At 35.6% G+C, this 14819-nt stretch overlaps 1 protein-coding gene across 4 annotated transcripts in view; it reads right to left on the bottom strand.

Annotated features, from left to right (window-relative positions):
• Positions 1-14819, bottom strand: part of PCDH17 (protocadherin 17) — a 156840-nt gene that overhangs the window by 81665 nt on the left and 60356 nt on the right. For all 4 annotated transcript variants that reach the window (XM_075199792.1, XM_075199791.1, XM_075199795.1 and 1 more), the window contains one exon: positions 585-647. In XM_075199792.1, coding sequence (XP_075055893.1) covers positions 585-647 — 63 coding nt within the window. The remainder of the gene's footprint in view (positions 1-584; positions 648-14819) is intronic.

Genomic DNA, 14819 nt, shown 5'->3' with positions numbered 1-14819 from the left:
ACATATGCCCCGGTATGTGTCATATCCTGGCCAGGTCTCAAATCCTGCATTTAGGTTTGAACTTTGCTAATTTTGATGTGCGGTTTTGCCTTCAGTAAATTTCACTGCATGGAAACTAGACATCAAACTGCATGAAAAATGCAAACCTCAGTTTAGTAAATCCTCCCAGAAATGTTTATTTTTTTCTACCTGTCTTTCTCCCCTCTGTCTTGCCATCAATAATATGGATGCGACAGATTTGAAACCACACCCACAACTATTGTGTTAGTATAGCACTTAAAACACTCACCATTTAACTGTATACACACCTTTGACACCACTGAAAACATGTTCAGCTCATCAGTAGCACTAGGAGTGAGCGATAATTGCAAGGGTATTCACTGCACAAAGTTATCACAAGGGAGGAATATGTGTTTTAGGGAGTAAATTGCCCTAAGGTAAATTGCAATAATTTATATGAACACATGGACATTGCAGATTAAATTAAGGGTGACTGAGTGGAGTAAGAAGTGAGTATAATTAAAAGTAGTCCACAATATCTTTGCATATATACAGCATTCTAAAATATATGAATTGGTTCTTACCTGTGCATGCAGTCTTGCATACAGACTTTGCATTACACCGATCCAGCGTTTTACAGCAGGGATCTGAAAGTGGAAAAATAGAGTGCTCTGAATAAATACTTACATTTTGCAGTACATTCATTACACAGCTCTGCACCAAGTATTATTACATACTAAATATTAAGCTTGCTAATTATAACTTCTGTTAAATTAAAGGAACATTGTCATTTTAATTTATATAAGCATGGATATGGTTTTTTTTTCATATAAAAAATCAAAATCTATCTAAACCATTTCAATATTTACATTTTAACAACAACCTTAGGTGTTATTTACAAACAACAAAAGTGCAACACAGATCAACAGGTAGATGCCCTATGCCTAACTTTGGGCTGTGCATATGCATGCAAAGATGACAGTTTTTTAAGCAATCACAGAATGTATCTGGACAATGAGAGTTTAGAGGTGTGCCACAGTCAATATGAGATAGTGCCAAATGAAGGGCCTCATATTAATATGAGCAAAAGGAGAGTTGATTGCGAAAACTACTCTTCATATGCGTATTTCTACATCCTTCCGGCTAAAGGTAATGTAATTATGAGTCTGCGGATAGCTATATATGCTCACAGAGCACAACTAGACACAAAAGTGCATTTTCAATGTTTTGCACCACTCAGTTTCTGATAATTGTAAATTACCCCTTTTGTTGCAATTAACTTAAAAATCTTGTTTGCATTTTTTTTGTTCTAAATTAAGATTTGCATTCGTATAATATAATAATAATAATAATAATAATAATAATAATAATGTCAATCAACAATGAAGATCGGTTATGATGATGATGATGATTTCTATTATTATTAATTTTAACATTTGTATTATTATATATTTAACTATTTTTATTATTGTAATTACAATACAAAGCATATTTTGAACATTTCTAAAGAATTGTTGTTAAAGGTCCATTAACCATAGAATTATCAGAAAGAAAAAACAGTAAAATAGACAACTACCTTTTTCAATTCATTTCATCATCACTTTGACAGATAAGTGGGATCATTAAAGAACAAGATAGGTTTATTTTGCAATTTCTCTTTTCTCATAAAAAGTTTGCACCATGTTAGTGCCATTGCCTAACGTACCCTGCAGTCAGAATACATGACAGGCAAATGTATTTTCACTTATTGTGTACACACATTTCAAAAGGGCTTTGTTTAGTGTCTTTATAAATCTAGCACTTTGCAGGAGCAGCTAATTAAGCTAAAAAGGAGAAAATTAAATGTGAGGCAAACTATGCTATGTTTTAACAAATTCTTCCCATATACACTTTAAAGATCTATTTAACTCTGCTTTATTTCATTAAGCATTTTCCTGAATGATTCCTTCAAGCATTCTCTCAAATATGTCTGATTGGATATTGCTACTTATTAGGTGATACTCACATCTTTAGAATACATTTTACCATGCTCCACATATATGGGATCAGATGTAACATGTGTCTAGTCTATATTGTGTATGTGCTAGTGGTTATTCAGTCTCTTCGTTGTAAGTTTTCATGTAAAGAGGGCTTCATTGCAGTACCTGTGAAATAAATGTATTTATTTTGCACACCAGTATAGTAATGTGGAGGAAACACTGCATCATCATCATTCATCATCATTTATTTATATAGCGCCAACATATTCCGTAGCGCTTTACAATTGGGGACAAACATAATAAACTAATAAACAAAACTGGGTAAAACAGACAAAGAGGTGAGAAGGCCCTGCTCGCAAGCTTACAATCTATGGGACAATGGGAGATTGACACATGAGGTTAAGTCTACATTTTGATTTTGGCCCAGCCAGACTGCAAAGGTAAAAGTGACTCATAAGCTAAGTGATCCCGTCACAGAACAATGTTGCTCAGGGGGTAGTTGTATTGAGTGAAATTGTGTAACAGGCCAAAGGTAGCGAGGTTAAGAGGGTGGCTGAGGAATATTATAAGCTTGTCTGAAGAGGTAGGTTTTCAGAGAATGCTTGAAAGTTTGTAGACCAGAAGAGAGTCTTACTGTGCGAGGGAGAGAATTCCATAGAGTGGGTGCAGCCTGAAAAAAGTCCTGTTACCGGGAATGGGAGGATGTAATGAGGGTGGATGAGAGACGCAGATCTTGTGTAAAACAGAGTTGCCGAGTAGGGAGATATTTTGAGACAAGAGAGGAGATGTATGTTGGTGCAGCTTTGTTGATGACCTTGTAGGTTAGTAACATTATTAATTTAAACTGAACTGTGGGTTGCAAAGCTGACTCTATTTAAAGTAATCACAACAGAAAGCACCTTGCACATGAATAGCTTTACTAGAAAACTTTTCACTTCTGCCTGTTGTTTCTCCAGCCACCATTGCACAGAAGGAGGTGCATTAGGTGAGTTGGACGTAAGCCCATATGCAACTGGAGATGTGCTACGGGGAAGGAAGGGGCAGTCTAAAAAAGGTCAGTTTGCATAACATGCAAGCAGATGCGGACCGCACAGAGACACAGATATGCCTGTCAAAGCCATATCAATTTCAGGTGCCTGACAGCTGGTGCAAATACACACTGATGATCATGATGGTCGCCAGCACTAGTTAGCTACTTCTGATTGCAAATTCGCCTCTGAAGCTGATCCTCATTGATTATGCATATATTATAGGATTTTTTGTGCGCATTTTAACATTTTTTGTTTTGCTACTTTAATTCGTACATGAAAAGGAATTTTCTATCTGATGTATCATAGAGTGTTTTTTTTTTTTTTTTCATTTAAATCAAGCCTAATAGCCAATATCAAATATTGGTCTTAAAAAATAACATTCCCAAATTACAACATTTAAGAGTCCGGAGAAACTGTTCAACTGATGAACTGATTAATTAACTAGTGACCCATCTATTCAAATAATTTGTTGAAAAAGGTTACCTACAATCCGTCTATCTTTAAGTTGCACAAATAGATAGAAAATCCCTTCTACAATCTAGAAAATATTCTGATACATTCAAAGAGGATACATCTTTATCCTTTATTTTGAAACATAAATGGTATGCACACAATGTGAAGAATATAATTAATAAAATTATAATAATTAATAAAACTAATTCTCATTATTCAAATAATATGGAGTCCTTAAGCCCATTTTGCCTGACACAACGCCAATAGTTTTTAAAAAAAAACACCCCTTAGAGATTAATTAGTCCTTAGCTTTTGTATTAACAGTTAAATGCCTTAAAAGAACTGATAATTTACAAACAATCATTATCTCATCATGGACGTTAAATAAGCCAAATGTGGTAAAACTAAGTATATAACTTGTAGAAGTATTTAACATAAGTATTCCAAAATTCAATCAAAAAAATCACACATGCAAAATATATAATGGTCAGTTTTATAAACTGCAAGTCTGTTTATGTTATTTATCTCATTAAATGTAATTGTGGTATTCCACATGTACTCGTAACGTTCACTTTTTAGAACATAAATGTAACATTTTAAAGAAAGTACAAACACACAAGTTATCGAGTCATTGTTTATCATCAAGTAAGCACATACACAAAGGGGGAGTGTTCCGGAGAAGGGTCATATTCTCTCCTGTGTGTGTGTGTATGTTAGGGAATTTAGACTGTAAACTCCAATGGGGCAGGGACTGATGTGAGTTCTCTGTACAGCGCTGCGGAATTAGTGGCACTATATAAATAGCTGATGATGATGATCCCATTTATGCTGTCATTACATTTAATCTTTGGTTTAAAGAGCTTCTTTATCATCATGGAATCGTAGATACAAAGGGGACCTCTCTATGTGGAGGTGGTGACATTTTTTAAAAAAAATTATTCACTCATGGTGGTTCATTATAAAAATGTCATCATTTTAAAATAGAGCCTACTACATCATGTTGTGATTTTCCCTTTTATTACATATATATCTGGCACCTATCTCCGGCGGAAAAAGCCTCTTCGTCATCTGCAATTTTGCCAGTTTGAAGCATCATCAGAAACAATCTTAAAACCTCACTTGGAAAGCTGTATGGACATTTTTATATCTCTTGATTTTCATTAACGACATGTATAACAATAGGAACACAGAAAAAGAGAACGAATAAGGTAATCAGTGGTCATCACACTTGAAGATGGTATACAGAGCATTAGGCCTCGGCAAAAATTAGTCAATTCAGGTCTCCAAAACGGTCCAATATTAATTAGTTTGAACATCCTGTATGCTCCCTAGGACCTGATCAATAGTATATTGTAGAAAGGCCGTGTTTCTGACTATCCGGGTTACATGTCGTTGAGTTTTTCTGTTTGAGTGGGAACAGAAAGGTGTGAGGAGAAGGGACAAAAGGAAGGAGGGAAGGGGAATGGGGGAAGAAAAAGGAAGCATAAAGAAGAAGAGAAGAAGAAAGTTTTGTATGGACATTTATATGACTATTTATTGTTAACTATTTGGTCATTATAAATACATTTCGTCTAGTGCCTGTACATGCAGGGCAAACATTTACGTTTAAAATGGCTATGGGGGCAGTGTGTCAGTGGGAGAACCAATCAGAATTTGTAACATCCATGATTGTAGCTTCTGAATGGTTCTCTTGCTCACTTCTAACCCACCTCTGAAGCTTGACACACACACACAAGACAACCCTGGAGATCCCCTGGGGCTCAGGGGAAGGGAAGAGACAGGTCATCCATAGTGTTCATACAGCTTTAAATGGGAGTATTATATTAATATTTTTACATGTAACTTAAATTAATTACATTTTTGCAACAAATTTGCATTCTGTCCTTATAGTGTACAGGCAATAAGTCCTTCCTTCTGTATTCATGATTTCCATCCAGTAAACATTTAAACAGGGAAGGAAACAGCCTATTCATTTTACAGTAGCATTATTCATCCTACAGAACAATAACAAAAGATGTACAACTCTTTATTGACATGTACTATATTCAAACATTCTTCTTTCCTTTCTATGCCTGACAGATGAATACATGTGTATTTTCAAAGTGAGAGTCTTCTATATAATATAGTTTTTTTTTAACATTGTAGCAGAACTATTTAAGCTAAAAGAGCAATCAAAATACAAGTAAGGCAATTTAACCTAATGCTTACATATTTCTGAGCACATATTTATGGTTTTCTATGAGGAATTCACTATTCTTTGGTGACCATAGCTCTAAATATGTTACCAATTAAATATTGATCGATCACAAATTAAATACTTTCCTTAGAAAGAACAGTTACATTTTTCACATTCCTCATCTAAATTATCTTTACAATAACTAGCAAGTACAGTGCCCGTTCCTTCTAGTGTTATCCTCACTTACCTCCAGACAAATTATATACAACAAAATGCACATTGTTAGATAGAAAAAGAAGTAATCACCCCAGTCGAGCTGGAATAGCTTAATGTGCAGCTAGCTGTGCTTGCACAGATGCTGGGTGTGCAAAGACCCAGTGGACATTTTCTGAATTGGAGAGGAAGGGAAGAGTATTCCTATTTACTATATATTGCTGCTTCACAGGGGTAAGCAGGGCTGAGTACTATTATTTCACTATGTACTGCTGGATTGGGGGGGGGGGGGTCAAGCTGGTGGGTGAGGACTACTAATTCACTGTGTACAGCTGAACTACAACGGCAAAAAAAGGTGAGTACGCCTATTACACTATATATTGCTGCTTCACAGGGGTAAGAGAGGCTGAGTACTCCTATATATTACTGCATCACAGGGGCAAGTGAGGATCAATACTAATATTTCTCTATACATTGCTGCCTTGTAGGGGTAAGAGAGGCCGAGTACTACTAATTCACAATGTATAGCTGGATCAAGGGGGAATCTGATGGTGAGTATTTCACTATGTACTGCTGAACTACAATGGCAAGAAGAGGTGAGTACTACTATTCCTCTATGAATTACTGTATTACTAGGGCATGGAGAAGTGAGTATAAACTAGTCCTCTATGTATTATTGTATTACTATGGCATGGAGAGGTGAGTACTACTATTCCTCTATGTATTACTAGGGCATGGAGAAGTGAGTACTACGATTCCTCTATGTATTGCAGTATTACTAGGGCATGGGGAGGTGAGTACTAATATTCCTCTATGTATTACTGTATTACTAGGGCATGGAGAAGTGAGTACTACTATTCATCTATGTATTGCTGTATTACTAGGGCATGGAAAGGTGAGTACTTCTATTCCTCTATGTATTACTAGGGTATGGAGAAGTGAGTACTACTATTCATCTATGTATTACTGTCTTACTAGGGCATGGAGAAGTGAGTATTAACTATTCCTCTATGTATTGCTGTATTACTAGGGCATGGAGAGGTGAGTACTTCTATTCCTCTATGTATTACTAGGGTATGGATAAGTGAGTACTACTATTCATCTATGTATTGCTAGGGTATGGAGAAGTGAGTACTACTATTCATCTATGTATTGCAGTATTACTAGGGCATGGGGAGGTGAGTACTATTATTCCTCTATGTATTACTGTATTACTAGGGCATAGAGAAGTGAGTATAAACTATTCCTCTCTATATTTATGTATTACTAGGGCAAGGAGAAGTGAGTACTCACTATTTCACTATGTAAAGTATACAGTTATTTGTATTGTCTTTGTTGGGAACCTCCTATAGAGTGTATAGATTTCATTGTCACCATCATTATAACCCTCACCATGGATATGTTTTTGTTTTAAGATGGAATTATTAAAATATTTTAATATCTTCATGTAATGAGACCAGCTGCATAGTATCAGACCAGCAGTTTCATTGTTGTCTGTTTATTTACCTGTTAATTTAAATTTCATTGTAGAATTTAAAAATCTTAGCTCTTATTAGGCCAATTTATTGGAGAAAAATGCAAGCAAATGACAGGTATGTAAACAAACTGCTTTTGAAATTCCCAAGGGCCTAGTATTTTACTTCAGATGATATTCTGCATCTTAAGGAATTGATCTCTTAGTGCCCTCTTTTTCATTATAATTTAAAAGTAGTATCTGACGCAACAACTGTTAGCTTAGATAATGATATTGACACAAATGACTCTGACTTATTGAACAGTCTTTCTGCTAGTTTTATTACCACACTGCAGTACAAAAGCCTTGCAAAGCTAAACAACTGCATCTTGGAGTTTGTAGCCTAAACAAAGAACAGTCAATACAACTTGTGTTAAAAATTAGATGTAACTTCTACTAAACCTTTTAAATGATACCTCTGTGCTCTCAAATATTGGTAGCTTCTTTTTAGCCAATAAATTGAGGAACACTTGAAAAGGATGAACCAATCATTATTTTTTCAAACCTATTTCCAGTGGGATTCTGTAGAATGCTATATAAACTGTTTTTATGTTCACTCAATAGATAGAATTAAATGAGGTTTCTCAGTGATGTAAAGGTCATGTGGGAAAGGACACAGCGGAATTATTATATGGAATAGTCTGCTATCGTTAGCAGAGTTTTACACATAGACTAGTTATGTGATTATTTGTGCTTTAATTTGAAACTTTTACAATGCAGCATTTTATTTTGAAATGTCAAACATTTAAATGTGAAAGGTTACATTAAAGTGTAATGCATTTCTCCTTCACGTATGCTACTAAAGACAAAAACATTTGACTTCCGATTTACAGCTACGTTTATGTGTGTGGCAAGATATATTTTAGACTGAACACTGTTGTTTTCGTGATGTGACAGAAGAAATCTCAGTGTGAGATGCTCAGTGATAATGAGTCATCAATTATAGTTTAAACTTAGTTTTGCTTGATAGATCAGCTCCTTGAACTGCATAGCATGACAAGATAACACCTCATGTAAGATATTGATGCCTCAGATTAAGAATTTATGCAGCATCTCACCGAAAGCAAGTGTCACGCTTATGGTTCAATGTGTTACAGTAAATCAGGAGATTTGCGTTTTATAAAACATCTGCAAAATGAGAAACTTACAGCACTGAACATTTTCAGACATGCTGCAAATATAAGTTACTAGCAGTGGCGGATCCAGGGGGGGGGGGGGCGATCGGGACACAATCAGAGTAGCCGGGCAGCACACTGTCCCTGCCTGTCACGGCTGGACAGACCTGCACATAGTGTGCAGCCGTCGGCAGCCTAAGACAGTGTTGGCTAACCTGTGACACTCCAGGTGTTGTGAAACTACAAGCCCCAGCATGCTTTGCTAGCTATCAGCTAGTTATATACTGGCAAAGCATGCTGGGTCTTATAGTTTCACAACACCTGGAATGTCACAGGTTAGCCATCACTGGCCTAAGAGGTTAGAAAGGGGCGGGGCCTAAATCGCCCCCCCCCCCCTAAATCGCCCCGGGTACAGCATTTTTCTAGATCCACCCCTGGTTACTAGTCAGTATTACATGTGACTAATAACTATCTGATCGAAGACATCCAATCCCCTATTACCCTGCCTAGTTCCTACTAGTCAGTCTCTCTTACCTATTATGACTAATCCCTTTGAAGAGAAGCAAATTAGAAATGATAGTGTTAAACATTCATACATCCATCTTGGGACAGTGACAGAAGAATACGAACGAGTATTAGGGCAGAGTTTCAGCAATCACAAAATAAAGAATTAAACGGTTACTTTAATGAGTATTTTACTCTATTCTGAAGGGTTCCATTCACTATATGCAGAATCTTTCCTATCAGATTCATCTTTTAACACTATCAGTTACAGATCACTCAGCTTAGAGGAAACAATGGTAGTTCCATGATTACACAGATGAAAACCTCCAAAAGCCCAGTGAGGCACTAAGCTGTTTTTTTGGCTGGGATTTCACTCACTTTGCCAGAACTCAAGTCATTTTTGGACATAAATATATATTTAAGCCTGTGTATTACTCAGCTTAAACAAATACATGCATTACTGATGTGTTAATGCTTAAAAATATCTGTCCAGCATGCTGTTGATTGTATCTTCTAAAGAATACAGACATTTTGAGTTACATAAAGTGGTAATGTTTCTCTTTTTTGCGTCAACTACATCAGTTCAACCAGAGTTAGTGTCCTAGATAAACATGATACTCTCTCCTCAATGTTCTAAACATCAGAACTATTCTCTATAACACGGTACAATGATGGAGTCATACAAAGTGCTAGAGTTGGGAAAATAAACATAACTGACATACTTTGTTTTATCAATTGAGATTTTTAACCTGTAACAGTACCACTTTATAGATAGCAGGAGGAGGTAATAGTGGTATGAGCTTATCTTTTAAATGATCATGCACAAGTGATTTGAGGTAAGATTAAATAATGTACATTACTTGCTTTTCGTGTCATACATGGAGCATAATTTGGGATTACATGTCCTTGAAAATCACATTGAATAGGTAATTGAAGCACTATATCAGTGATGGGAAAACTACGGCCCGCGGGCCAGATCCAGCCCACTTAGAGGTTCTATCCAGCCCGCCAATATTTTAAAAAATTTCATTAAACTATGCATAAAATTATTAGGGTCGACCCTGTGTGTCAGAACATTCATTTTTATGCCTTCCCAGCTATTTCCTCCATTACACTTCATCCTCCTTCCTAATAGGACACTTCGTATGTCAATCACTCAAACACCTGCCCGCCCCCTAATGGCTGAAAGTCATGTGAGAAGAGATGGGCTGGGCCATATACTAAGGCGGATATCGATTGGCTGCTGTGTTGTCAGTTAGTGGCTCACCAGAAAGACAGATCTACAACAACCTGCTGAAATAAGTGCTGTGCCTGCACTTATAGAGGTAACACTGCTATATAACACCCTCCCGTCCCATTTAAAAAATTTGTATTATATATTTCAATATTTGAGTTTTTTTAATAAATTATATTGGCCCGCCTAAAGTTTTTCTTTTTTATTTGGCCCACTCCTGAAAAAGTTTGCCCATCACTGCACTATATGATACACACACCACTTCAAACGTACTTCCTGTCTTGGGAATAAATGTACTATAAATTATTTGAAGGCTGGCCACCCTTTGTAAAATTGTTGTTTTCTTTTCTAATAAACATATATTGCAGATTATACTACATAGGGGTAATGCACTCCTTATTGTGAATTATATGGATATTAAAAGTCATTAATCAGTACATGAACATACATACACACAATGCTATAGACTGAGTACTTCTACACAGGTCACAGATGTCCTAGGTAATTTCTAATATCCATAACAATTTACAGTGGGGGCTCCATTACTCCTTATAACACAAGTTTACCTAACAAACATTGAACATAAAAGTGGTGACATATGTACTTATTGGTTATAAACACTGTCATTAAAACTCACTGTTTATACAGATATCTTTTACAGGAGTTTAGCCATATATTACTATTACTTTTTTATTATATCTCTATTTTTTATTTCCATCTCTCCTCCTGTTTCCACCACTTCTAACTCTGCTCTCCAGCTACTTAGCCCTCCTCCTCAAAGGTCCTCCACCCCACATCCACTTTCGCTCCCTCCTCCCCCCTGGGGGTCTCCCTGTCTTCCACGCCCCCCTTCTTGGGCCCCGTCATTTTCGGATCCTCCCTCCCCCTTCCCCGCCCTCTCTAGCTGTGCATTGAGCGTACTGAGTTGCTGTGTTTACTGTACTGTGCTGTCTCCCATTGTATTGTGATTTTGTTTGTCTCTGTACGGCGCTGCGGATGCCTTGTAGCGCCTTATAAATAAATATTAATAATAATAATAATATACATATTCGTACCAGTGAGGGTTGTTGTTTGGCTGATTGTGTGTAGATAAATTCAAAAAAGACTATCGTAATGTGCATGACACTGCTTTAAAAGAAACAAGTGTCTTTTTGAGCTTATTTCACATTAGTATATGTATTTCTAGGACTTTAGTATTGCTTTTTTCAAAAAACAAAAACACAAAACCATGAAATCACTTCAAATAACTAGTGGTTATCTTTCTGTTTCCTACAGTATAGTGTTCCTGTGTTTGTCCTTGTATTGAGGAGTAAAAGGTGAGCTGTGTTGGATGACAGTTATAGTCTGCCAGATAAATTATTGTTTCTTGCAAGTAAGGAGCCAGTGGCTCAGATTTACTTGGCATACCATTTAACAGATATGATCCTGTCTCTACAGATCCGAAAGTCCTATTAATGTAAAAAGATAGGTTGCAAACCAAGTCTATGATGATGGGGGTATTTTAATGTATTTTGAAGTGGCCAAATGCACTAAAATCAGCCCTAATTTCCCTCTAATGAGGCTATCAGATGCTTTTAAAATGTTTAATTTCCCACTGAGTGGCACTACACATGATTATGGTGAAATAGCACTCTTTCTGGTACACAGTAGGAAAATCATGATTAAGTGGTTTATTTATTTTCTGTGGCACAGTAGAAGCTATAATGTTCTCCAATCCATTTCAGTGATGATTTTCTTTTTTTTTTTTTTTCCAATGAAGCTTTTCATTTGCAAAAGATAGAATAAGCTGCTGCTTAAAATTAAAGAGGGTGACTCTAGTGTAAAATGTCTTCTATAAAAAGGCCACAACATATTTATACAGATCAATGTCCAATTATAAACTGAGAACCACTATGGTAAAAGGTCAGAAAATAATAATCTTTCTGGCATTTATTACTTGCAAAGCAAGGTCTTGAGCAAGGTCAACCCTCAAAATATACAATATAAATTACACTGCGGTATTTTAAGTATTCCACACAGCACAATTCTGCACTTTCCACAATAATAAAGAAAAGACAAAACAGGAGCATGGATTCGCGGAGATATGCTGAAAGATGAGCTGTTATCTGAATTACTAACTCTTTCTTCGGAAATGTATTCTGCATTTTCCAGTCTCTTTAACTGACACAATTTGTTGCCAGAACCAATGTTGCACATGCTTGTTTCATGCACGTAAATCTGGGTGTATATTAATAAAAATATTAATAATATTTTCTAAAAAAAAAAGGCTCAACTTTTGCTTAACATGGCAGCAAATTCTCACTACAAATTAAAAATCATTCAGTTAATGATTGGACAGTAAAGAAATAACTGCTGACACAACAACAACAAGAAAAAGTTTTTATTGAGAATTGAACCATCTTAGCATAATTAATTTTTTCTCTCTAGTTTTATTGACTTATTTGTCAATAATAGTAACAGTATTAATGAGAGCACTTCCAGAAAATGATGCTCACCAAAATGGGAATAATAATATGTTACAGTGGTTCAGTTAAGAACTGTTCAACACACAAAACTGCCCTTAAACAAATGCAAGGAAAAAGAACTAGAGTGTATGAATGTGAAAATGTTACCAACACATCACTAGTTTATTTAGCTATCCTGGAAAGAGTACCATTTGATCATAAATATTGACTGCATATGCACATTGGACCTGATTCATTGAGACAAGCAAAAGCAAAAATAAAAAGGAGTAAATTTGCACCGTGGCAATACCATGTTGCATTGGAGCAGGAGGTTAATTTAAAATGTTGGGAAAGATTTATAGTTGGGGTAGGACATGTCCTAGACCAAATTTAAATTTTAATGTAAAAATAAAGCCTTATGTGCAAAATAATAATCTAATTTGCACCCCTTGCATTGTAACATGGCTTGCCCAGGAGCAAATTTACTCTCTTTTTTTGCTTTGCTTGCCTTAATGAATCAGGATCATTATTCACATTGCCGTTTAAGCATTTGTGCACTTGTACTATCCTCATTAAATATTAGAACTTCTGAAATTTAACTAAACCTAGAAAAAACATATTTTAATATATTGTAGAGGAGGTTAAAATGAGTCGCTATGGCATTCAATGAATGCTAGAACAGCTCTATTCATTTGCAGCATTATTGCTCAGTTGATTATGTACTCTTACTGTGAAAGTCTATCCCACATCTCAAGTCATTGACTTGGATCAAAAAAATAAATACACTTATATGGCTTTTTAAATGAGTGCTGATTATTTGGGGGGTTATCTAAAATGTAATAATTTCAGAAGCCAATTACGCCTAATCTCATATACACATTTGGTTATTTTCTTTCAAGACACTTGAACACTTAGGATCTGCATAAAACACTATAAATATAATTTCATTTAGCGATTAGCTTTCGTACTTAATGAGTATTACATTATTTATTACTAAAGTACAGACATATCAGGGAATTTAATATGGCTATGGTGAAATTTGTTGCTGCAAGGCTCTCCCTATTACTTGCCTGAGTCGTTTCTTAATACAATAAGGCTGAAATGAGCAGACAGCAGATAAAAACCATATATTTTATATTCTTGCTTTAGGCATTTTTCCCCCACAGTTTCTTGCAGAACTGTAGCTCAGATATATTTGTAGGTCTATTAGCATGAACTGTATGTTTGAGGTCTCCCTACAATAAAATTCAATCTGGGGACTGTGAAGGCCATTCTAAACCATAATAGTTTCACCTTCATGCTTAACACTGGGCAATGTGCTCATTTCATCAAATAATTCACCTATTTTTCTCTAATTGTATCCTTAAGGTTATGGACAAAAGGTTAAATATTTGTTTCATCCGTCCACAGCACTATGTTAGAAAATGTGTGTGACTTATTGAAGTATTGTTTTGCATATTTCAGATGGAAGCTGGATGCAGCTGTAAGAACACCTAAACTTTTGCACATGCCCCCTTTATTTATTTATGTGCATATACATTTTAAAAATATACCTGCTATCATGTCTTAAGTGCACCGGAAGCTGCTGCAAGTTAAATTATTTAGTTTTCTAATTTATTATATAAGTCTACTATGAGCTTCACACTGCTAGGGTCATTGGGTCAACCAAGTGACTAGATGTGTGGAGTTTGTATGTTCTCCCTGTGTATGCCTGGGATTCCTTCATGTGCTCCTGTTTCCTCTTACAATTCAAAGATATACTGGTAGTCCTTTGACAAAATTGGCTCCTGACAAAATTAATCATAGTGTGTGTCTTTGCGGTAGGGAATAATGATTATAAGATCCATGGAGGGAGGACTGATGTGAAGGATTATTCTCTGTTAAGCAATGTGGAATATCCAGGCACTATATAAATAATTTAATAAATAAAGAAATACATATTTTGTAAACTCATATTAAATTAATACATATTTGGCTTGAATGTATGAATTCAAAATACTTAATCTATGTATGGTATAGCTGTAAGCAGAGCTATGAACATAAATAGACTAACATACAATGTAATTTTTTAACGTGCATTATTTGCTACTGTCAATCTTAGAGAAGATGACTATTGAATTGACTATTAATTGACTATTAATTATTTATATCTAAATA

The sequence above is a fragment of the Mixophyes fleayi genome, chromosome 2 (genome assembly GCF_038048845.1).
Source record: "Mixophyes fleayi isolate aMixFle1 chromosome 2, aMixFle1.hap1, whole genome shotgun sequence".
NCBI classification, from domain to species: domain Eukaryota; kingdom Metazoa; phylum Chordata; class Amphibia; order Anura; family Limnodynastidae; genus Mixophyes; species Mixophyes fleayi.
Note: the sequence above shows the minus strand (reverse complement) of the source record. Positions and strands in the feature narration are given on the sequence as shown.